Source organism: Taudactylus pleione, unplaced genomic scaffold (assembly GCF_031769625.1).
Source record: "Taudactylus pleione unplaced genomic scaffold, aTauple2 ptg000149l, whole genome shotgun sequence".
NCBI classification, from domain to species: domain Eukaryota; kingdom Metazoa; phylum Chordata; class Amphibia; order Anura; family Myobatrachidae; genus Taudactylus; species Taudactylus pleione.
The window spans coordinates 531,320-555,311 of record NW_028284551.1 but is presented as its reverse complement, the minus strand read 5'-3'; the positions used below and the strand labels follow the sequence as shown (position 1 = coordinate 555,311).

General features: G+C 43.5%; 1 protein-coding gene across 4 annotated transcripts in view; it reads right to left on the bottom strand.

Moving 5' to 3' along the window:
- Nucleotides 1-2,277: 2,277 nt before the first annotated feature.
- The window catches only part of MARF1 (meiosis regulator and mRNA stability factor 1), an 83,293-nt gene continuing 61,578 nt past the window's right edge, over nucleotides 2,278-23,992 (bottom strand). For 2 of the 4 annotated variants that reach the window (XM_088474213.1, XM_088474216.1), the window contains exons 18-26: nucleotides 21,662-21,804; nucleotides 21,337-21,470; nucleotides 14,579-14,781; nucleotides 7,378-7,605; nucleotides 6,817-7,047; nucleotides 6,520-6,732; nucleotides 5,535-5,595; nucleotides 5,152-5,307; nucleotides 2,278-4,758 (exon numbers count right to left, since the gene is read on the bottom strand). In XM_088474213.1, coding sequence (XP_088330339.1) covers nucleotides 4,538-4,758; nucleotides 5,152-5,307; nucleotides 5,535-5,595; nucleotides 6,520-6,732; nucleotides 6,817-7,047; nucleotides 7,378-7,605; nucleotides 14,579-14,781; nucleotides 21,337-21,470; nucleotides 21,662-21,804 — 1,590 coding nt within the window. In that variant the 3' untranslated portion in view covers nucleotides 2,278-4,537. The remainder of the gene's footprint in view (nucleotides 4,759-5,151; nucleotides 5,308-5,534; nucleotides 5,596-6,519; nucleotides 6,733-6,816; nucleotides 7,048-7,377; nucleotides 7,606-14,578; nucleotides 14,782-21,336; nucleotides 21,471-21,661; nucleotides 21,805-23,992) is intronic. The other 2 variants (XM_088474214.1, XM_088474215.1) reach the window with 2 other exon arrangements.

Below are 23,992 nucleotides of genomic sequence, written 5' to 3'. Positions count from 1 at the left end.
CATCTTAATTTGAGGGTAATTACTTCCAAATCAGGTGAACAGTGTAGGAATGACAACATTTTCTATATGTGCCTCCCACTTTTTAAGGGGCCAAAAGTAATGGGACAAACTAAACAATCCTAAATCAAACTCACTTTAATACTTTGTTTGTAAATCCTTTGCAGGCAATTACAGCCTGAAGTCTGGAACGCATAGACATCACCAGACGCTGGGTTTCATCCCTGGTAATGATCTGCAAGTCCTCTACTGCAAATGTCTCCAGTTCCTGCTTGTTCTTGGGGCATTTTCCCTTCAGTTTTGTCTTCAAGTGAAATGCATGCTCAAATCAGATTCAGGTCAGGGGATTGACTTGGCCATCGCATAACATTCCACTTTTTAGTTTCTTTGGTTGCTTTTGCAGTATGCTTCGGGTGTTTGTCAGTCTGCACTGTGAAGCGCCGTCCAATGAGTTCTGAAGCATTTGACTGAATATGAGCATATAATATTGCCCAAAACACTTCAGAATTCATTCTGCTGCTTTTGTCAGCAGTCACATCATCAGTAAATACAAGGGAACCAGTTCCATAGGCAGCCATACATGCCCATGCCATGACACTACCACCACCATGCTTCACTGATGAGGTGGTATGTTTTGGATCATGAGCAGTTCCTTTTTTTCTCCATACTCTTCTCTTCCCATCACTCTGGTACAAGTTGATCTTTGTCTCATCTGTCCGTAGGACGTTGTTCCAGAACTGTAATTGCTTTTTTTTAGAGGTTGTTTGGCAAACTCTAATCTGGTCTTCCTGTTTTTGAGGCTCACCAATGGTTTACATCTTGTGGTGAACCCTCTATATTCACTCTTGTGAAGTCTTCTCTTGATTGTTTATTTTGACACATATACACCTACCTCCTGGAGAGTGTTCTTGATTTGGCCAACTGTTGTGAAGGGGTTTTTCTTCACCAGGGAAATTCTTCTTCTGTCATCCACCGCAGTTGTTTTCCGTGGTCTTCCGGGTCTTTTGGTGTTGCTGAGCTCTGATGAGTTCTTTCTTTTTAAGAATGTTCCAAACAGTTGATTTGGCCACACCTAATGTTTTTGCTATCTCTGATGGGTTTGTTTTGATTTTTCAGCCTAATGATGGCTTGCTTCACTGATAGTGACAGCTCTTTCCATCTCATATTGAGAGTCGACAGCAACTGATTCCAAATGCAAATGTCACACCTAGAATCAACTACCGACCTTTTACCTGCTTAATTGATAATGAAATAATGAGTGAATAGCCCACACTTGTCCATGAAATAGCTTTTGCGTTGATAGTCCCATTACTTTTGGCACCTTAAAAAGTGGGAGGCACATATAGAAACCGATGTAATTCCTACACCGTTCACCTGATTTGGATGTAATTACACTCAAATTAAATCTGAAAATCTGCAGTTAAAGCACATCTTAATTTCAAAGCCATTGTGGTGGTGAATAGAGGCCAAAATATGAAAACTCTGTCAATGTCCCAATATTTATGGACCGGACTGAAAAAAAAAAAAAAATGAAAAAATTATATATATATATATATATATATATATATATATATATATATATAATATATATATATATATATATATATATATATATATATTTATTTTTATTCTCTCAAGTAGAAAAGGATATATCTATCCGTGACCCAGACATTGCTGCTGGTAAGAAATGGCGGCTGCAGAGGTTTATAGAAGAGGAACTTTCCCAAATGTTTTCTACTAAAGGGAGCAGCTTAAACCTTTATGGAATGGTCTAAAGCCAATGGGGGCACCTTAAACTGGCTTAAGCAGTGGTTCTTAACTCCTGTCCTCAAGTACCTCCAAAACAAGCCAAGTTTTCTGGATTTCTTTAATCATGCACAGGCATGTTAATATATTTTACTGTGTCAGTAATTATTCCATAGATAAAAATACTGAAAACATGACCTGTTTGTCATACTTGACAAACTGGAGTTAAGAATACATGTACTGCCCTGTTATGGGAGATTAACACAACTAGGTAGGTCAGTTCTCAGAAGGCTGAAGCAGAAATAGCATGTTGGCATCTTTAAAATTAGAAGTTTGTTTACTTGACTTCACATTATGAGCTCTTGTTTCAGCAACTATGACATAACTGCATGTACTTTATATTATTCTGTCCCTTCTGGAATCTATGAAATCAGTTACTGCCACATAAACAACGCCAACTCAACCACAACAGGAGCCAAATGTGGAAGCTGGATTGAGCTGCAACACAAGCAAAAAATTAAAGACACATCAGAATGCTTGCAAATAGTTTATTGACACACAAGAACTTGGTCCCAAAACACAAAATTACGCATTGAGACTCAGAATTAAATGGAAAAAAAAAAAAAAATAAGAAAACAAACAAAAAAATAAAAATAAACAGAAGCAGTGCATAATTTTAAGCCCTGGCAGCTTCAAAAGCCTCCACAAGGTGGTAAACATTTATTTTAGTTACAAAGTAAACATTTTTCCCAGATAAAGTAATTCAGCCTCATAAATGAATTATTTAATGCAAGAGTTTAAAAAAAAAAAAAAAAATTAAATAGCGAAGACTTTCTGTCCATTCTGTATGCATGTTACCATCCATACCAAAGTAGATTTAAATTGTCATTTAATGTTTGCTCTCAAATGATGTGGTTACCAGTAAAGATTTCTTGGAGGGAATAAAGTAAAATCCATAGCGGTTTTCATCACAAGTATAACAACTTGTATGCTACAAAGAGCTTTAGATTACTTTGTTGAAGTACAGTGTAGTTCTACAAAGTATTTCAGGTGACTTGTAGTTACATGCCATGAAAAGAAAGTACTACGGGTAATACACGCTACACATTTTAACATGGTCTTCTGTCCACTTTATGAAAAACCAAATCCATGCATAAGGTTACACTTTGTGTTTACACACACTGAACTCTATTTAAAAGCAGTCTAAAACAAAAACTATTCTGGACCATGTTTTGAACCCACCACCACATTAAACAGAGGAAGTGCCTTTGTTAAGGACTCAAGTTTAGAAGTGCAGTAGAAAAACTAAACAAACCAAAAAAAAAACAAAAAAACATTTAATTCTTAGGTCTACACAGTAGCTACAACTTTCAGTTGGAAGTGGCAACAATTAAAAGATCCTTGTGCAAAATCTAGAAGGTAAAATAAAACTTAAATAGCCATTATGTAAAAGCATTTTTATTTAGATGGCTACGGATTCAGAGTTTATCCTTCACTTTCAAGCATATTGCAAAGAACCCAACACAACGAGTGTAGAACCTTTTGTAATAGATTCTACAAGGAACCATCACTCGCCTGGCAGATACAACCCATTGTAAGGGCCAGGTTAGCCTAGAAGGAGTCGGACGCCTTCTGACACGACAGTCAAACAAGTCCACCGGCTTTACTGAAAGCGTGGCCTTTTTTCCAAAAGCCATCCAGCAAGTTTTCTAAACTGACAAAGTTTCCAAAACCCAAGACACAAATCTGAATAAAAACATTTACAGACCATTAAAAAGACAAAATATGCCATCCCATCAAATCATTACTGTCCCCCTCATCTAAAAAATACCAAGCCAAATCAAGGTTAAAGCAGAAAAACCTTGACATTTCCACTTGTAGATGCCATTTCCACTGAAAAGGAAGGTTCAACATCTACAGAAGCTGACTGTGCTACATCTGCTATAGCTCCTTAATCCATGATTTATGCATTTGATGCATATTAAGGTATAATGGAAACCAGATTTTTTTTGTCTTTCAGTTAACGCAAAACTACTCAAAACATATTTCGCTGTTCGAACTGATCTATGGGTTACACGACCGAAGGCAAGCTGCTTCACGGGGATGGACAAAACAGTTCAGTGCAGAAGGAAAATGTAGTAACCTTTTAAGTCTCAAACTATATGGGCAGAAAAAACCCACACTTATTTTCCTGTATAAATACTTTACAGCCCTTACAAGTCACCTGAAACAGCTCTTGGGAACAAGACTGAGCCCATATATAATCTTGCACAAGAAAACCAAATGTTTGCAGAACTGCATGACAACCCCAAATCGTCAATTAATGGAGTGCCATAAAGAAAAGAGGGTGGGAAAAAATATAAAGACTGGCACCTCAATGTTCGGGATTGTCTTCTGAAATGAAGGTGCTGGAGTCACATTGAGAGTTACGGGTGTAAGATGATCAGATGCCAAGCAGACACCATGTTTTAAGATTAATTACAGCCATTGTTTCAGGCAGTATCAGTCTCTACTATACACAAGTCACACTAAGATTTGGGATTACATCAATGATGAGGCTTTGAGGAAATAAAATTTGTGTTGTTTTACACAGAACATTTCATGGACTGAAACCTGCAGAATGAGGTCTCAAAATCATACCCTAATATTCAAAAATAAAAGCTTTTGAAGCAGCATAATAAATATAAAGGTATAAGACCAATAGTACCAAGGACCAGAAGGGCCCACAGCTTGGTAAAGATTTGCTGTTGAACCCATGTATGCCCTACTCTAGACTCTCCATAAACAGCAAACGTTACAGTTTAGTTACAGGTGCAAATGAAAAGTTGGCTGCCAGCCTGACTCTAGTTCGGCTCTGTTTCTTTACTGGGCTTTCCAACAATTTCTTTGAAAGAGTGGACTCCTGCGGGTCTCGGTCAGGAACAGAGGGCTCAGCAGTCTTGTCTGCACGGTTAGATGTATGCTCATCATGGAAGGAAGGTGGTGGATGGTTCTGGCAGTCATTAATCACCAAGCCTGTGTGGAGAAAGCCATATAACTCATCCACAACAATAAAGGCAAAATATATAAATACAAACAAACTGCTTATACACAGGCCAGTTGCATGTGGGACAGAGTGGGCCCGATAACAGATTGACAACTGTCTGCACACATCAACTCAACAAACATATAAACAGGCTAGGTGAGGGTTTGCTCAAATGAATTAGATTGAAAACTCTGAATATGCTTCCACAAAATGTGTCTGTTGTGTTCAAAGTGTAGTGGTGAGCATGAATTTACTATTAATTTTGACAGAACTCTTTGAAACAGCAGGTAAGTTAACAGTACTTGACACAAGGGAGCATGTAAGCTTTTACAATATCACCACGGACCACAAGATGAAAACAAATCCCATATAGATAGTCTTACCGGAGAGATATTCCTCAAACCGTATGAGGTCTCCAGACTCTTGGGTGACCGGATCAGGATGTAACTGTGGAGATGGAAGGCAGGAAGGAACTGGACCACACAGGAGATCAACAGGTGAAGTGAGGCACAGAAGTTCTTTGTCATTCTGGTGACAAACTTAATACAAAAAAAAAAAAAAATGGGGATTAGGTAAAAGTTTAAAATTAGACCAAAAGAGGCTTGCAATTTATGCAAATGTTATAATGCCATGTTCTAAGCTTACAAATACTATAGAAGGAATGCACACAATTTAAAACAAAGACATCCTACAAATAAGCCTGAGTGCAGTGCTAGGAGAAGTAATGAAGTTAGTAACAGGGAAGTGGCTTTTTAAATCTACTTACTCTTCATGTCATTCTTCAGTACGACAATTCTCTTATGGCCGTGTCCCTTAATCCAAACCACCTACAAAGAAAGATTTCAGTACAAAATATGAAAAAAGATGTACAGTGACAGTTTCATATAATGTAATAAGACACACTATTCATTGCGTGGCCATTTCATCCATTAGTAGCCATGTTCAACACAACACATCTATAGAGCTCTAGGAGGCCTCCATTTTGTTTTTAAACTCATACACATACAAAACGAACATAATATTATAAATATATATATATTTATACGAGTTTGCCTGCAGCTTCACTTGCGTGGATGTCTGTTATGGCTCAGCGCAACCAATTTTACAAAGACAGTAGTGGCATCTAATATTGTGATGTAGATTTTATTTTGTAGACATGGATCACATGTCTTTGTAAACAATATTTGCAGGTTTCCCTTCATGGATCAACACAAGATGCTTGGGGCTACCAAAATTGTGGACAAGCCACGTAAAGATGCCCATTAGTGCGCCATCTACTAGATTGACATGTATACTGCTGCAACTTCAGGAGTCAAGATAAGCTGCCTGATTAGTGTTCAATATATAGTTGGATTTTCCAGCAAAACAGATGTTGAGACATATCTATCTATATGCATACATTTATAACGGTTTGCGTCCGGGGTGTGCGAAAATATATACATCTATATTATATATGTATATATTTTATATCTCCATAGTTCATAAAAAGTCCCAAGGAGTAAAAGTCTAAAAAAAAACCAAAAAAAAAAAACCTATGAACATTCACTATTACAAACTTTATTAGGTAGGTATGTATGTATGTATGTAGGTATGTATAATTTTCACTCACATGTATGTTTATACACACACAAAGAATAGGGTTATTTCATAAAGAGTTAGCTTTCTGCCCCCTATTCTTGCTGCAGCCAAGAGACACGCAACTCCACCTAAACCCAGTGACTATCAGGCAAAACACAGAGGGCATCACTCACCTGTGGAATTGCTCCTAATATCTCCTCCAGGCTGTTATAGCCATATTCCTTGGGTTGCAGCACTTCCCCAACATATTTGCTGTATGCAGTTGGGAACTCATGTAAGAAGATCTGTTGGTAGTGGTAAGTATGCAGCAATGACCGTACATTCTTTGCAAACATGTACAAGGATGTCAGTTGAATGCAGTCCTCATTCACTTCATTTGTAAGCACCTGTAAGAGGAGCACTAGACTTAGATTGTGCTAGATAAGGAAACTCACTACAAAACGAAACCACCACCACAAACACCACCATACCTCAACCAAGTAAGGAAGGCTTTTTAATAGTTCAGTCAAGGACACAAACCCATATTCACATGGATTAAGAGGAACTCCATGGACACTTTCATATATCTGGCGCAGCTGGTTAACAGTAAGTAAGAAGGACTCATCCCATGACATGAGCAAAATCAGGAGCTGTGCAGTTAATGAACGCAGAGACTTTCTGTTTATGAGCTGAATCTGCTTGCCAGAGGCAGTGTCTGTAATCTGAAAAAAGAAGATTCAGAACCAGCCTCCGCTCATTTCTACTGAGTAATTGCAGATTAAATTAAAAGTGACAGTCTTTTGAAGCATAAACTAGCAGCAACCAAAGTATAAATCATGCAAATAACCAGAACAAAACTGGTTTAGATCAGTGACCATTTCCACACTAACACCACGTGACAAGGCAAGTGACTAAATTCCAGTCAGACTTGCAAAGGTCAATGACAGCGCAGTTACCACAGCCGTTACCATGTGAGAATGAAGGAAACCCATGGAAATACTGTGATGTGTGGTAAAGAACAGCATTATTTTACTCATTGATTATTCTGTTACCTTAACAACATGGCATAATTTCTGCATCAATGCTGGTACACTGCTAATATCGTAGTCGTGGAGCCTCAAGCTGTAGCCAAACGTCTTGCTATATTCAGTTAGCAAGCCAGGCATCATTAGGCAGGAGTCTTTCTGGGAGCGCAGAAGTTTAACAAGCTGGGAAGCTAAAGCTTTAATACGCTCCATTTCTGTCAAGGTCAAAATCTTTTCCTCACCACACTCTAAGACCTACAAAAGCGAGCAATGTATTTGGTTTGAGACCTTGCACTCAAAAGGGTAGGGGGAATTGGTGCATTTACAATGGTTGCAGGGTGTGTGGTGATCACAGGCGCAGAGGCGCGCGCGCCCCCCCCCCCCCCCCCCGGCCCCCTGTGCATGCGCCATGTCAAAGTATATGTCACGGAGAAGACTGTGCCATGGAGGAGGAACCTGCTTGCCAACACAAGGCACGCACATACATACATATATAGAGGGACCCGTTGTTCAGAGGAGGGGCCCACTGTCCCTCTCAAGCGTTAATAAGCCTCTACTAGTGGGCCAAGAGTTTTGGCTGTATACCATTAAACTAGTAACATGATTTGTAAAGCATTGTTATATGCACCTGATGGCAAGATCAATACTTCCTATACATATCCTAGCTTGTGACATATCACACACTAAGGCATTGGGGGAGAGATTGAGCGAAAACAAAAATAGGATTTTGGTACTTACTGATAAATCCCTTTCTCCAATTCCACAGGGGACACTGGAGCATAGACAATGGGGTATAGACTGTGGTAGAGTAGAGCCTGGCACTTTAATTACTTAGAGGGGGAGGAGCCAGTCACAACTCTATGCCCCATCAGCCCCAGTTAAGAAACGGAGCCCGAGAAGAGACTGAGGACAACCAGGAAGAGAAGGAGAAATCCACAGAACGGAACAAGACTGACTGAAGGTGAACAGAGTAACCCACGGCAGGGAACACATGCAGTCACACCTAAAGAGAATGCAGACAAACTGCAATATAGAAACTAGAAAGACAATAAACAAGGCAGCAGGTGAGCAGCGCTTGGCGGGCGTTGCATTCCCGCTACACTGTTTTAGTGGGGCAATGCGCCCTGCCACCTCCCGGAGGGCAAAAAGCACCCTGCCTTCACCACCCCGCTAAGACAGCCTGCGGGTGCCGTCTCCACCCGCGGGTCGCAGCGTCCCGCGGGCTGGGAAATGTGTGGTGACACGGTCACTGCCGGTGAATAGACAGTGCCGGGCACATGCACCCAGTATCTATTCTACTGGTCAGCAGCGCTTGGGGGCTTCCCGGCGTGTCTGTAAGTGCTGGGCACGCCCCCAAGAGTGACGAAAAGGGGACGCGTCCCCTTCTCAATTACCGCGCCCCCTTTTCGGCACACACAGAAGTGCCCTCTCTAACTCCGGCACCATGCCTGCCGCCAGAGCTAAAGTGAACATTATGGGCGTCCAGTGTCCCCTGTGGAATCGGAGAAAGGGATTTATCGGTAAGCACCAAAATTCTATTTTCTCCTTCATACACTAGGGGACACTGAAGCATAGACAATGGAGACGTCCCAAAGCTGACCTCCCGTGTGGGAAGCACTGAGACACTTGCTGACTTAGCGGCCAACCGAAACAGGGACCACCATACAAGTGACCGTAGGACAAAATTGAAAACCAGGGCTGGAGACCCAGCACAATATAGCACAGTGAATTCTCTGAGGTTGCCAGTAGAGGAGTTCTGATTTCTCCTAACACCCACGGAGACCCGAATGGAACTAAGGGAATATATTGTAGAGATGTGAGGTACTGGGAAAAACCCTGAATACACCTGTATGTTAGGACAAAGCCAGAAAATAAAATAAAAGGGGAAAGATATATACTTACAGTATAGAGACCTAAACAGACAGGCAGCGCTAGCATCAGTCACATACAACGCAGAAAAACAATATAACTGCGGAATGGCACTACCATCAACTACACAGATTCTGGTGTCAGTGACTCAACATCTGGTAGGCTATAGCGCTACATAACCAGACACCAGGGAGAAGTATGTAAGGGGACCAGACCCTGCGTTTCCCTGAGAGCTGTGGCTAAGCCTGGAGAAAATGGCCCCGGAGACCTCAGAGGGGCTTGGTTGGAGGAGGATAGCAGTTCAGGGAAGAGAGACCTTAGATGAATGGCGCCCTGAGCTGAGGACGTGTTAAGGAAAGCAGACATCCGCATGCTGATTTTTTTAACCACCGGGACGCTGGATTCCCAATCCATATGTACCTTGAAAGTTTAGTGGATCACTGTGGACAAAGCCTGTGTTCACTCTCAGTGCCTCTGGTCTGTCCCCCAAGACCAGAGGTATGACTGCCAATCCGCAGGTCACCGCAAGCGATGACCAGCCATACCTGTCCCCTTGCGAAGGGGCTTCAATCTGGGTCCGTCCGCGGGGCCGGCTAGCGAGGACACCGGGGCGCCCGCCGAAATAACCAGCTGGTGTTGCTGCGCCCAGAGGGGTGACTGAGCGGCAGCGCAGACACCCTTTGGACAGACTGCTGCTGCTCACGCAACAGGAAAAGCATAATGAAAGTAAAGCTTTTTCGGCTGCCTAAGCAGGCCACTGCATAATGGTGACAGACTCCGGCAGGGCACTGGCAAAACTGAGGTGGCTTGAGGGTAGGGGGGATTGGACCAGTGCATCCTGGGAGCTGAAAGCTTTAATTGTGCGGTGCCCAGTCCTCAACCACCACCTACACTCCAAGGTCTCCCTGTGGAGCCCTATGGACCCTGAAGAAAATGCGGGTTCTCAAAAAAAAAAAAAAAAAGTCTATAGCAGCTGTACTACAATTTGTTATCATTTAAACCATTTAAGTTCTGAGGGTGAATTGGGACCCAGTTCTCTCTATATACTACATTGCAAACCCAGGGAGAATATAGGAACTCACCACACTTCTGGCCATAGTAGGAAGTGAACCCACAACCCCGGCGCTGCAAGGCAGCAACACCAGCCATCACACCGCATGTGCTGCCCTCAGACTAACCCCACTGAGCTATTTTCGTTTAGTATGTAACAGGTCACTTCTATGGAGTAGGGGAATATTACCTATCCAGTTATAAGTATTAGTTATCCCATTCAGGGGAGTGATAGTGAATATAACCCTGTAGACATACATATCTGTTGAGGGTAAAAGAGACAAACAGCTATAAACCCAGCAAGGAGTCTAAAAGGCGTCTCCCCTGAGATTTAGAGGAAGATCGTGCTAAGCGGAGTTAGTGTACCGCCAAACTCCAATTGTAGTACATGATTAATAAACAGTACTTAGAGTACTGCTTTGGCAGAGTGAACAGACATCCAGTTGGAAGCTACGTACTTCAATACCATTGAAAGAGCACTGCCCCCCGAAAGAAGCGTATTGAATATTACGACAGCAGAAACTGTCAAGTCTTGTGTTAACTCTTCAAACATCTCCTATACATATAAGTATATACACATGCACAAAACATCAGATACGCACAGCCACAAGAAATAGATATCTACATCTATACATATATATATATATATATATATATATATATATATATATATATATATATATATATACACACACACACACACACACACACTATATAGTATAAGGTTAAGCAGTCAAATTTTAGTATAAATGCTGCCGAAACTAAATTGATTATACACCCGCTGTGAAATATGGATATACAGTCAAGTGCATAAATATTGGGACATTGACAGAATTTTCATATTTTGGCCTCTATTTACCACCACAATGGCTTTGAAATGAAACCACCAAGATGTGCTCTAACTGCAGACTTTCAGATTTAATTTGAGGGTAATTACATCCAAATCAGGTTAACGGTGTAGGAATTACAACGGTTTCTATATATGCCTCCCACGTTTTAAGGGGTCAAAAGTAATGGGAAAAACTAAACAATCCTAAATCTAACTCACTTTAATACTTTGTTGCAAATCCTTTGCAGGCAATTACACCCTGGAGTCTGGAACACAGACATCACCAGATGCTGGGTTTCATCGCTGGTGATGCTCTGCCAGGCCTCTACTGCAAATGTCTCCAGTTCCTGCTTGTTCTTGGGGCATTTTCCTTTCAGTTTTGTCTTCATCAAGTGAAATGCATGCTCAATCGGATTCAGGTCAGGGAATTGACTTGGCCATTGCATAACATTCCACTTTTTAGCCTTAAAAAACTCTTTGGTTGCTTTTGCAGTATGCTTCGGGTCATTGTCCATCTGCACTGTGAAGCGCCGTCCAATGAGTTCTGAAGCATTTGACTGAATATATGAGCATATAATATTGCCCAAAACACTTCAGAATTCATTCTGCTGCTTTTGTCTGCAGTCACATCATCAATACATACAAGGGAACCAGTTCCATTGCCAGCCATACATGCCCATACCATGTTTCACTGATGAGGTGGTATGTTTTGGATCATGAGCAGTTCCTTTCCTTCTCCATACTCTTCTCTTCCCATCACTCTGGTACAAGTTGATCTTTGTCTCATCTGTCAATAGGATGTTGTTCCAGAACTGTTATGGCTTTTTAAGATGTTGTTTGGCAAACTCTAATCTGGTCTTCCTGTTTTTGTGGCTCACCAATGGTTTACATCTTGTGGTGAACCCTCTATATTCACTCTTGTGAAGTCTTCTCTTGATTGTTGACTTTGACACATATACACCTACCTCCTGGAGAGTGTTCTTGATTTGGACAACTGTTGTGAAGGGGTTTTTCTTCACCAGGGAAATAATTCTTCTGTCATCCACCACAGTTGTTTTCCGTGGTCTTCCGGGTCTTTTGGTGTTGCTGAGCTCTGATGCGTTCTCTCTTTTTAAGAATGTTCCAAACAGTTGATTTGGCCACACCTAATGTTTTTGCTATCTCTGATGGGTTTGTTTTCATTTTTCAGCCTAATGATGGCTTGCTTCACTGATAGTGACAGCTCTTTGGATCTCATATTGAGTCGACAGCAACTGATTCCAAATGCAAATATCACACCTAGAATCAACACCAGACCTTTTACCTGCTTAATTGATAATGAAATAACGAGGAAATGGCCCACACACCTGTCCATGAAATAATCCCATTACTTTTGGCCCCTTAAAAAGTGGAAGGCACATATTGATACTGTTTTAATTCCTACACTGCTCACCTATTTGGATGTAATTACCCTCAAATTAAATCTGAAAGTCTGCAGTTAAAGCACATCTTGTTTGTTTCATTTCAAAGCCATTGTGGTGCTGAATAGAGGCCAAAATATGAAAATTCTATCAATGTCCCAATATTTATGCACCTGCCTGTACATACATAGAATCGCATAGCCAACCACTGTGCTAAAAGCAAACCAGCTGAGCAACCCATATATTTATACATGTGCATACCTCCCTTGGGTAGCACTGATGGCTGCATATGAAAAATATGGGAGGAACTTTTACATATTTGTAAACCTTGAGGCATGGGCTAGCCTGGGCCAGTGACCCAGGACTTTGCATTCATGGGCAGCAGCTCTGCCACAGAGGTACCATCTGTCCTGCTTCTAATAGTAAACAGGTGGAGCTTCTAATAGACCAGGTGGGATAACATGAGCATTTATGGATTCTGCTGCCGCTTTAGTCCATTGGGCCCATGTTATGATTGTTTTAAAGAATAGCAGCAAGGGCATGCACCTGCTACAGAGCCCAGCTCTTATCCCTGCCAGCAGTTTTTTAGAAGTGTGCTGCTGCAGGGAACAAATCATAGCTTTGTGGGTACAAGTATTACAAGCCTAACAACAGTGGGCTATATGTGTGAGTGAGAGCACGCCAGCAGGGTCCTTACCAGGAAGGACTGCTCTTAGGGAGCTCAGACTTCAGAGTGAAGCCACCTGTTAGCGATGACTTCCTCCGTGCGGGAGCGCGCTGCAATAAGCAGAGCCTAGCCTCTACAGTGGGCTACAGGAAAGACCGGTCATTTGGGGAGCTCCACTGGGTGAGATCCCCCAAGCCCATACCTGAGCGGGGTGGTGGGAGTAACCGCACCACCGCTAAGCCCCATTCCCAGCTCTTGCCAAGTAATGCCACTAGCGCCGGCTAGTGAAAAATGCCAAAATAGTTACAGTATAAAAACGCTGTTAGGCTTTAGCAGCCTCTGCTTGATAAGCTGCCCGCCCTTATTCAAGAAAATGGCGGGACAGCGCTTTTCAGCGCTGCAGGCACAAATATGTGGGTAGCGGGATGCAGCAATCTCCTCCTCTGAGGACAAATGAGGGAAGAGCAGAGGCCCCTGTATGTGAAAACTGTAGGTGAGCCATGCAACACACTGCCCAGTATTTTTCCTCACCACTGCTGCGGCTGGGAAGCTGGGCAGGTGGACCCGGACACTAGCCTCAGTAAACTGCGGTGGGCGCCACCGAGTCCGATGACTATGTTAAAGCCCCCCTCTAGAGTCAGAGGACACAGGCTGCAATAGCCGTGGCGATTACTTTCCAGGCGGCTCCCTCGTTGCAGGCAGACTGCCACAGTGAGAAGTCTGCCAGTTCTCATGCCTTGAACTTCATTAAAAATAAAGAAAAAGGCTGTAGACAACCTGATGTGCACCGGCTCTCAGGCACATTTATAAAACTGGGGCTGATAGGGCATAGAGGGGGAGGAGCCAGCCACACTTCCAAATATTGTCTATGCTCCAGTGTCCTAGTGGATGAAGGAGAGAAAAAAAACCTCCCATATACTACTTGTGTGAGCCCAAGACAATAAATGGCGTTGTGGGCAGGATCTACATACAACCATGGGAGACTCTTTGCTAAAGGACCTTCACAGCACAATATGTACTCTCACATGTGGTGTCCAAATTCTTCACCAAGTGCAAGCAATTCCTAACTGGAGAAATCTATCCTAGATCAGTGGGAATAAACCTGAAGGTGCCCATACACATCAGTTCTGACCGCTAGTCAGGGCGTATCAAAACAAGACAAATTGTACTACTTGCTGCACCCAAAAGAATTGTTAGTAATAGTCAGGCTGCACCAGAAATATTACAGGTGTCCAGACATAACTGTACATCATAACTGCTCACTGAGCCTAAAAGCAAGAAAAAGATTGAAAAAGGTTGTTTGGTGACCATACCAGATCAAACAATGGAGACTAGCAATGGCAGGCAGCACAACACAAATAAAAGGATTGCATCACACTAGTTAGAGTGCTCGAAGTACGCCAAGAGACTTACTTGCAAGACATCTGGTATGGCTTCAAAAAGGTCAAGCAATTTGGTGAACCCATAGTAGGTCAGTTTACACTGGCGACCAAAGTGGTGATGATAGGACGGAATAAACTTATTAAACGGCATTCTGAAATGAGGCTGGTGACGCAACAGGTCAACCACTTCCTTAGAGAACTGCTTTGTACGTTCAATTTCTTCAGGAGTACGCTCTAGAGGAAAAAAAAAAAAAAAAGGACAATCATCCATGTAGGCAATTAAAATATTGTTTTAGACATTTTGGAAGCAAGAACAGATAAGATTAGAAGCATCTAGTGCAGGCTTGGCCAACCTGTGACTACAGCTATTGTGAGACTACAAGTCCCAGCATACCCTCAAACCCATCAGCTGGTAAAGCATACTGGCACAATTTAAGGTAGAGGTCTTATATTTAAAGCAAGTCAATTTTTAAATATTAATTTTATATGTGTTATATCCACATAAGAGATTAATGTATAAGACATTATTGTAGTAGATTAACCCTTTGGGGGTCAGAATGCTATAGCAACTTGTGAAGACTAGGGCAGTGATTCCCAAACTTTTTTGAATCACGGCGCCCTAGAGTATCAGAATTGTTTTCATGGCACCCCTAAGCCAAAAGTTTGTTAATGAGAAATTCTTAATAAAAAAAATAAGTAAATTGTGCTTCCCTGTCATCCTTTGGCTCAGTTATGTGGCGGTGGACAGGGTTGCACCTCTGTTTGTCCATATATTTACATTACATTGATTGTAAATAACTATTTTTGTGCTAGACCACCAACCTGAGGCACCCTTGCAAGAGTCCCGAGGCACCCCAGGATGCCACGGAACACAGTATATTAATACTGTGAAACAATAAGAGTTATGGTATAACATACTTTAGTTAACTCTTTCTTCTAGGTCCACAGAATCTACCTTGGGGTATGCAGTCAGAGATCCATTGCACCAAACAGCTACAGCTTTAAAGCTCCCAGCATGCACTGGACCTCCTTCCTATATACCCCGCCCCCAGCCAGTTTGTAAACAAGCCTAACTGCAAGAGACAGAAAGTGGAGAAGTACAATGTACCCAAGAAACTCAAAATATGAAGAGGGAATCAGTGATACAAAAAAATAAAAAATAAATAAAAAGCAAAGAACAGATCCCAACTGAGGCCAGGTGCGTCAGGGTGGGTGCTCTGTGGACCTCGAAGAAAAAGTTAACTAGAATCTACCTTGGGGACGTCCTAAAGCAGTTCCCTTAAGGGTGGGGACACTCCTGAGCATAGAGGAGAATCAGATGCCCAAAAAAGGAAGAATCCTGGGAGGCGAAAGTATCAAATGCATAGAATTCGATAAAAGTATGGACGGAAGACCAAGTGGCTGCCTTGCGCAGCTGTTCAGCCGAGACGCCATTTCTGACCACCCACGACGAACCGATCATAATAATAATAATAATCATCATCATCGAATTAGAGAAACCTTTGGTCTTTAAGACAGAAGCCTCAATAGCCACGCCATCAAAGCCAGCCGAGGTAAATCTGGATATAGGCAGGGACCCTGCACTAGCAAATCCGGTCGTAGAGGCAGTGGAAGTGGCCTGTCTATGGATAGACATGTCAGATCGGTGAACCAATGTCTCCTGGGCCAGGCAGGAGCTATTCGTATTAACCCGCCACCTTCCTGCTTAAACTTTGACAACTCTTGGGAGGAGGGATATATCGGAGGAAACAGGTATGCCAAACTGAAGTTCCTCACCGCCAGAGTGTCCACGAAGGCTGTTGAATGTTCCCTCGTTCTGGAGCCTTACCTGGGTACCTTGTGGTTGTGGTGCGATGCCATGAGGTCTACATCTGGTAGTCCCCACCTGTCCGCCAGGAGTTGAAAGACGTCCGGATGAAGATCCCATTCTCCGGCATGTATATCCTGACTACTTAGGAAGTCCGCTTCCCAGTTGAGGACTCCTGGGATGAATATTGCCGAGATTTCTGGAAGATTGCATTCTGCCCACAGCAGAATATCTGCCCCTTCCTTCATGGCTGCCGGACTTAGTGTGCCTCCCTTATGACAATGCTGTCGCATTGTCGGACTGAATCTGGACAGGCCTGCCTTGTAGGAGGTCCTGCGCCAGTATGAGCGCTCTGTGCACTGCACGAAAGTGCCAAGATATTTATTGGTAGGAGACTTTCCCGAACCGACCACCTTCCCTGAAAGGTGCGGATGGCCTGTCACTTTTCCCCATCCTCGCATACCTGCAACTGTGATGAGGTGCACCCAATCCGGGACCCATGACAGACGACCCATGTTTAAATGAGTCGTCTTCAGCCACCAAGCGAGGGAGTGCTGAACCTCTGGCGAGATGCAGATCTTCTGAGATTTTCTCTGATGATACTAAGCCAGAATCCAATTCTGCAGAGACTTGGAGTGGAACTGGGCATAAGCCACCATGTCGAATGTGGCTACCATGGAGCCCAGCACCTGCATTGCCAAGTGTACAGACTCTCTGCTTGCAGTGAAGACTGCGCACACAAGAATGTAATGCCACAATCTTGTCTTCTGGTAGAAGAATCCTCTGTCCCTGAGAATCCAGCAACGCCCCCAAGTGCACCATCTGCTGGGTTGGAGAAAGGACTTTATCCAATTTATTATCCAGCTGTGCTCTTATAGGCAGACAATGGTCAACTGGAGATGACATTGTAACATCTGAGATTGTGCCAATATCAGGAGGTCGTCCAGATATGGCAGTATCCGACATGACTGCCATTATCTTGGCAAAATACCGGAGGAGCTGTGGCCAGCCCGAAGGGTAGAGCCTGAAATTGGTAATGTTGCTGATCTACCACCAATCTCAAAAATCCTTGGTGGGATCATGCAATCGGAAAATGCAGATATGCATCCTGTATGTCCAGGGAGACAATGAAATTCCCAGGATCCAGCACCAGCATAATTGACCGTAGAGTTTCCATACGAAATTTTGGAACATGGATGAACTCGAGACTTTAGATTCAGGATAGGGCGATGTGACCCACTTAGTTTTTGAATCAAAAATAAATTTGAATAACCACCCTTTCCCTGTTGCGTCACAGGAACGGGGACTATGACCCCTGACTTCAGGAGGGCCCCAACAGACTCCCAATAGGCCGAAGCCCTGACCGGGTCTTAAGGAAGAATGTTTGTATCCACAAACCTGAGGGGGATGACTCAGGAACACAATGGTATAACCCAGAGAAACCAGCTCTCAAATCCAGGCATCCGTAATAATCAGATACCAGGCCTGGGAGAACTGTAAAAGTCGGCCTCCAACCCCGAGACCCTCCAGGGGGAGGCCCGCCCCATCAGAGAATAGACTATCTGGCTTGGAGGCAGGACGTTTGACCAAGATTTCTTGGGATGACATGTCCTGCGGGCATGACTGACCTTTCGCCCTACTCTGTGGGCGAAAGGACCGAGCTGCCAACTGCCTGAAAATGTATAAGTAGTCGCGGTTGTTAATTCAGCAGACTTTGGTGTTGCCAGAGAAATGTCATCCAGCTCTGGTCCAAACAATACCTTCCCCGCAAAAGGCAAAGCTTCAAGGGCCTTCTTGGATCCTGCATCCGCCCTTCCAGGTTTTCAGCCAAAGGTATCATTGGGCTGGAACCGAAGTTGCCGAGACCCTAGAAGCCAAAATACCTGCATCACTGACAGCTTCCCCCATATACACAGCGGCTTCTCGCATCTGAGGAAAAAAAAAAAAAAAAAGACTGCTGTTCCCTGGTAGAATCAGGCATAGTACCTTCCAGAGCTGTCGTCCATTCTTCCATAGCTTTCGCTACCCAGGCTACAGCCATAGCTGGTCTGGTAATGGCTCCACATAATGAAAAGATGGATTTCAAATTATTAAAAAAAAACAAAAAAAACTTGACAATCTGTAACCTCTTTTAAAGAGGATGCTGCAGGAATGGGTAACATAGCGCTCCTGATCAACCTTGTGACATGAGCGCCTATTGTTGGTGTGTGTAACAAATGGGAAGTTCCCAAGTGCAAACAGGTATCGAGAGGTTATATTCCTTGTAGTATGGAAATGCTTCCCAGGAGTATTCCATGTCTCAGACATAAGATTTGTCAGTTGCTCAGCCTGAGGAAAATAATCCTTAGCCACCTTCTGATGCCTAAAGACCACCTTGGCTGTCGGTGGGGCCTCCTCTTCCTCTATACTGAGGACAGATCTAACTGCTATCACCAGAGAGGGGACATCCACAAGAGACTGATTGTCTTCTTCCAAGTAAGACCCAGAACTCTGAGTATCAGAGTCTGAAGGGGAGTCCAGGTCATCATGAGGAGACTGATCGGAACCTTATGCCCCTGCTTTGCCGCCACTTGTCTGACTGCTGAGGAGCTATAGACGGCGGCATACCCTGACTAGAGTGAGCTGTAGAATTAACCCAACAGGAATTCATGGGGGGGCATATACATAGAAGGATGCAACTGTTGTGAATACCGCTTAGCATGGGAAAATACCGCAGCCGGAGCCTGCGCTTCAGCGACCTTGTCCACTAAGTGAGACAAAACCTGATACCACCCGGGTGGTTCTAGCGCTGGAGCTCTAGGTGTGCTGGCTTGAACAGGTAGCTGTTTACAAGAGAGGCTACACAATCCATCCCGGTTAACATCCTGCTCAGATGGGCCTGCCAAACAAGACATACACGATCTTAGTACTGGCATATCATCCTTCTCACCTACACCTTTAGACATGACAAATGTATAAATGTATAAATGTGTACAGTATAAATGCAATGCGACACTCATTAATGAAACCCCCCACACCTGTCAGAGGGATGAGGAGAAACAGTGATCGGTATGACAGTTTGGAAAGAAACGGCAGTACAATACACCAGCTAGCATTAAAGTCACATACGATGAAAAAACACGCACAATTGCTATTGCAAATGGTACTCTGAATGAAATAGCCAGCCTTTGAGGGGTAATGGTAGGATAGAGTGCTATATACCAGGCCCAATGGAGAGGTGTACAGGGAGACAGACCAACCGTTGGAGCAGTGTACACACAAACGCGACAGTCTCACCACGAGGTGGTCAAATATAGCAAACCAGACGCTGAACTCTGTACCAGAAGTTGCCTCTGGTTTGGGGGGAGGAGCACCTAATTTCCCCAAAGCTGCGATTTTGACGGCACGGTTATGCTGGCCTCATAGTAGACGCTAACTAGTGCATTTATTACCAGTCTCTGGCGACAGACAGGACCTGGCCGCCTTAGTGAGGACACGTCACACGAGGCCTTCACCCGCACCAGATGAGTCTCCTACACCGGATGCTAGGACTGCCGCACACTTACCTGTCATCTCTGGACCTCAGCACAGGTGCTAGCTAAGCTACGCTGAGGTCCGCCGAGAACCTCAGGGCATTATAGCAGTACTGGTGTTTTCGTCCCCGGCAGAGGTAGTAGGAGTTGCAGTACCAATGCCTGGTACTGCTAAACTCTGTAGCTCAAAAAACAAAGTAAATAAAATAGAAAAGCCTGGCCCGCTGTATAACAGGTGCATCTGGATACTTGCTGCGCACCAAACAAAAAAACTGAATGCCTGTAGCTGGGGTATATAGGGAGGAGGACCAGTGCATGCTGGGCGCTTCAAAAGCTGTAAGCTGTTTGGTGTAATGGATCATTTCCACTACATACCCCAAGGTATATTCTGTGGACCCTATGGACCCTGAAGAAGAAAACATGCAAAAGCACTTTTCAGAGAAACACAAACGAACTGGAAATGTCCCTGGCATTAAAAATTTTGAATAAAAACACAGTAGTTTAGAGGCCTCCAGTTCCCAGTCCGTTTCGAAGCTTAGAATGAACTAAACTGAAAGAAAAAAAAAAATTCTTTCTACATTCTGAAGATGCTTGAGCAGTCAGAAGTTGGGAAATACATTAGGGTTAACATTTTCAACTGCGCTTTTTTGGCTCGTCCAGCATTCATAAGATGACACTTGTGACAACACAGAGACTGAGTGCAAAATTTACTAAGCGGCGGTTTGACTACGGTTTCTATTATATTCTAAGCCCCGGTGGTTTAGTGGCGGTTTCTATTCTAAACCCCAGGGGTTGGGTGGCGGTTTTGCAGCGGTTTCTAAATGACAGCCCTGTTCTAGTCTAAAATGTGTTTTGACTGGTTTGGCGCCGGTTTTGCTTTCTGCACATTTACTAAGGCCAAAACTGCTGCAAAACCGCCATCAAAACACATTTTAGAATAGAACAGGGCTGTCATTTAAAAACCACTGCAAAACCACCACCAAACCCCCGGGGTTTAGAATAGAATCCGCAGCTTTGTAAAAAAAGGAGGTTTAGGGCAAAATTTACTCTCATCTCAATAGGAATGAAGGTTTTGAATTGAAATTCAAATGTAAACATGGAGTTTAAACCATGAGGTGTTTCTCTGTGTATTGCCTGTTTTATGTGTTGGTGTTGTTTACTCTAAGATTGAGAAGGTTAGCTTGATGCAAGGCAGATTTAACAACTTTTATATGGTTCACTCTCCCTAGATCTTTGTAGTGTGTGTGATTTACTGCATTGGTTCAGCTTACTCAGATAGAGATCACAAGCAACAAGAATGTAAGAATGTGGAATACTTCCAGCCACGGCATTGTGCCTGTAGTCAAAGCATAAAAAAAACAAAAAACCACCACACACATTTGGTTTAAACAAGCCAACCCTGTAAAACACCAAAAAATAAATCTGTGGAGGGACATGAGTGCCATAAAGAAATAAAAGATTTGGTCATACCTCGTTTAGGAATTGAAATCAATATCTCATTTTCTTGCTGGGAAACGCATATTGTGGTATCAGGTATCTCTGATACAATGTCAACCAACTCACACACTCCATATTCGGTAACATCCCAGTCTCTTGAAAAGCACCTGTGAAATAAGACTGCCTTGGTAAGGTACAGCAGCAAATCCTTTGCAGAGATCTTTATTAACAGTATTTCTGGGAGAATGCAACATTGTCATAATCCAGTTACACAACAGAAACCAGAAGCCGGTTCTCCAGCAAAGCTCTAGTTCTATATAAATGGCTGTATATACACAATATACTAATGAATACTTACCAGTGGTAAGCTTGTAAGAATTCTCTTACAATGACCTGTTTGCTGGCTTGTGACTTGAGGAGCTTTAAAAGATCCTGGGTAAATCGCTTTACCTGTGCTCTGTGAGTCAGAGTTAAAAAGCGTTTGGAGCCCATACCAAGGATCTGAAAAAGTTGAAAGCAGTAATTAGTAAGAGTTATCATGATCCTAAAATTGGCACCACAAGGTTTCCACAGCAAATCAAACTGTACAACAAAACCGAAGGGGAAAAATAAAAATAAAGACTTCTAATACAAATCATTGCAGAACATGGGCTACAAGTTATATAGACATTGTTTCATATACAGTCACAGTATGCACAGGAGGTAGTGCTTCATGTTGAGCCTCAGTTTTGGTGCCAATGTGGGTCAATTAGGAGCACAAGAGGTAAGAGGGCCCTGCTCATGAGAGAGCCTACAGTCTAGATGAATGGCATACAGAGGTGACACTAACTCACCCCTTTGTGCTTCTCCCTCAAAGGATGAGAGCTGGAAGGCTTTAAGAAGTGTGTTTTGAGCGTTCATTTGAAGCATGAGAGAAATCAGAGCGTCTAATTGGGGGAGGGATAGAGTTCCAATGATGGAAGTTGGGAGAGGCAGTTTATTGGATGAGTGAAGTGGGCAGCCAGGAGTGTGGATGGAGATGTCATCAGAAATGTAGGGTGTAGTGAATTGCTTGATAGGTGGGAGTGTGAGAGGCATTTAAATTGGATTCTGAAGGGAAAAGTGAGCCAATGAAGGGCAGAGGTCGAAGCGCCAAGACAGGGAGACCTACATTGTGTGGTTTGAAGGGTAGATTAGAGTCAAGGATAGCAAGGTGCCTCCGAGATCCTCAAGCGGATTGTCGATCGAGAGAGATCGAGAGAGATCGAGAGAGATCGAGAGAGAACAGTAATTAGAGTATTAAGGTCAATGATTTTTAATTTATTTTTTTTAATTAAGAATGGGGGAGACAAAAGCATGCTTGATTGCAGAAGGGACAGTGCCCGATGAGAGAGAAATGTTGGAGAAGGGCAAAATGAGTTCAGGTAACCGGAGAGGAGGGGATAGGGTCAAGGAAAACTGGGGAGAAAAAAAAAAGGAGTCAGTTGGCAGGATGGAAGAATAAGATGGGGATAGGCTGGATGGGAAGGGAGAGGGTGGGATAAGGAGGGCATGGCGGGATTTGATGTCCTGACAGGTGGATTCAATTTTGGATGTGAAGTGGGTGGCAAAGTGAGTTGCGGAAATTGAGGTGGGCTGGCAAGGGGTTGGAAGCAGGAGGGGGGAGTTGAAGGTGGCAAAGCACTGGTCCTCCTCCCTAAATACCCCACCCCCAGCCATTCAGTTCGTGACTAAGCCTCACGGCATGAGAGAGAGTGGAGAAGGAAGAAACATTTCACAAGAAAAAATACTGAACAAGCGAAGAGGGATTCTGTGATATAAAGCTTAAGAACAGGTCCAGCTGAGGCCAGGTGCATCAGGGTGGGTGCCCTGTGAACCTCAAAGGAGAATCCGCCGCCCAAAGGAAGCATCCTGGGAGGATACGTATCAAAACATAGAACTTTATGAACGTACTCACGGAAGACCAGGTAGCTGCCTTGCAGAGCTGTTCAGCCAAGGCTCCCTGTCTTACCAAAACTTGGACTCTCAAGGTAGCCAGGTGAAGACCCAAGTCTAATCCAGCCTGGAAAAAAACCAAAGTACCCTGGATACCTTGAGTCTCTTAGGGTCATATAGCTTGTTGGAACACCACCGAAAAAAAATTACTGCCAAATAGTGGATAGATTAAAGCAGAAGCAGGCTTCCTTGCTCTAAGCAAAGTCTATCACTGAAGGAAAAAAACCCTTGGCCTTTAAGACTGAAGACTCAAAAGCCAAGCAGTCAAAGCCAGCAGAGGTAAATCCTGGTATAGGCAGGTACCCTGAATTTAACAGGTCCTGCCGCAGAGGCAGTGGAAGCGGACTGTATTGAAAGACGCATCAGTTCCGCAAACCAATGCCTCCTGGACCTGACAGGAGCCATTGGAATAATCCTGCCACCTTCCTGTTTGAATTCTCTGATGACCCTTGAGAGAAGAGAGAATGGAGGAAACCGGTATGCCAACCTGAACTTCCATCTCACTGCCAGAGCATCTACAAAGGCTGCTGAGGGGTCCCTTGTTCTGGACAGGGCTCCACATATGGAATTAGGATTTCCGCACCTTTGGATTAGCGTTCTACTAACGATTGGACATACAGTTCAGGAGGTTGTTAGGTAGTCGTGAATGCCTGTCTGATTGGTTGACAGTGGTATTTAAGGGGGGGGGGGGGGTACTTAGTATCCATCTGCTCAT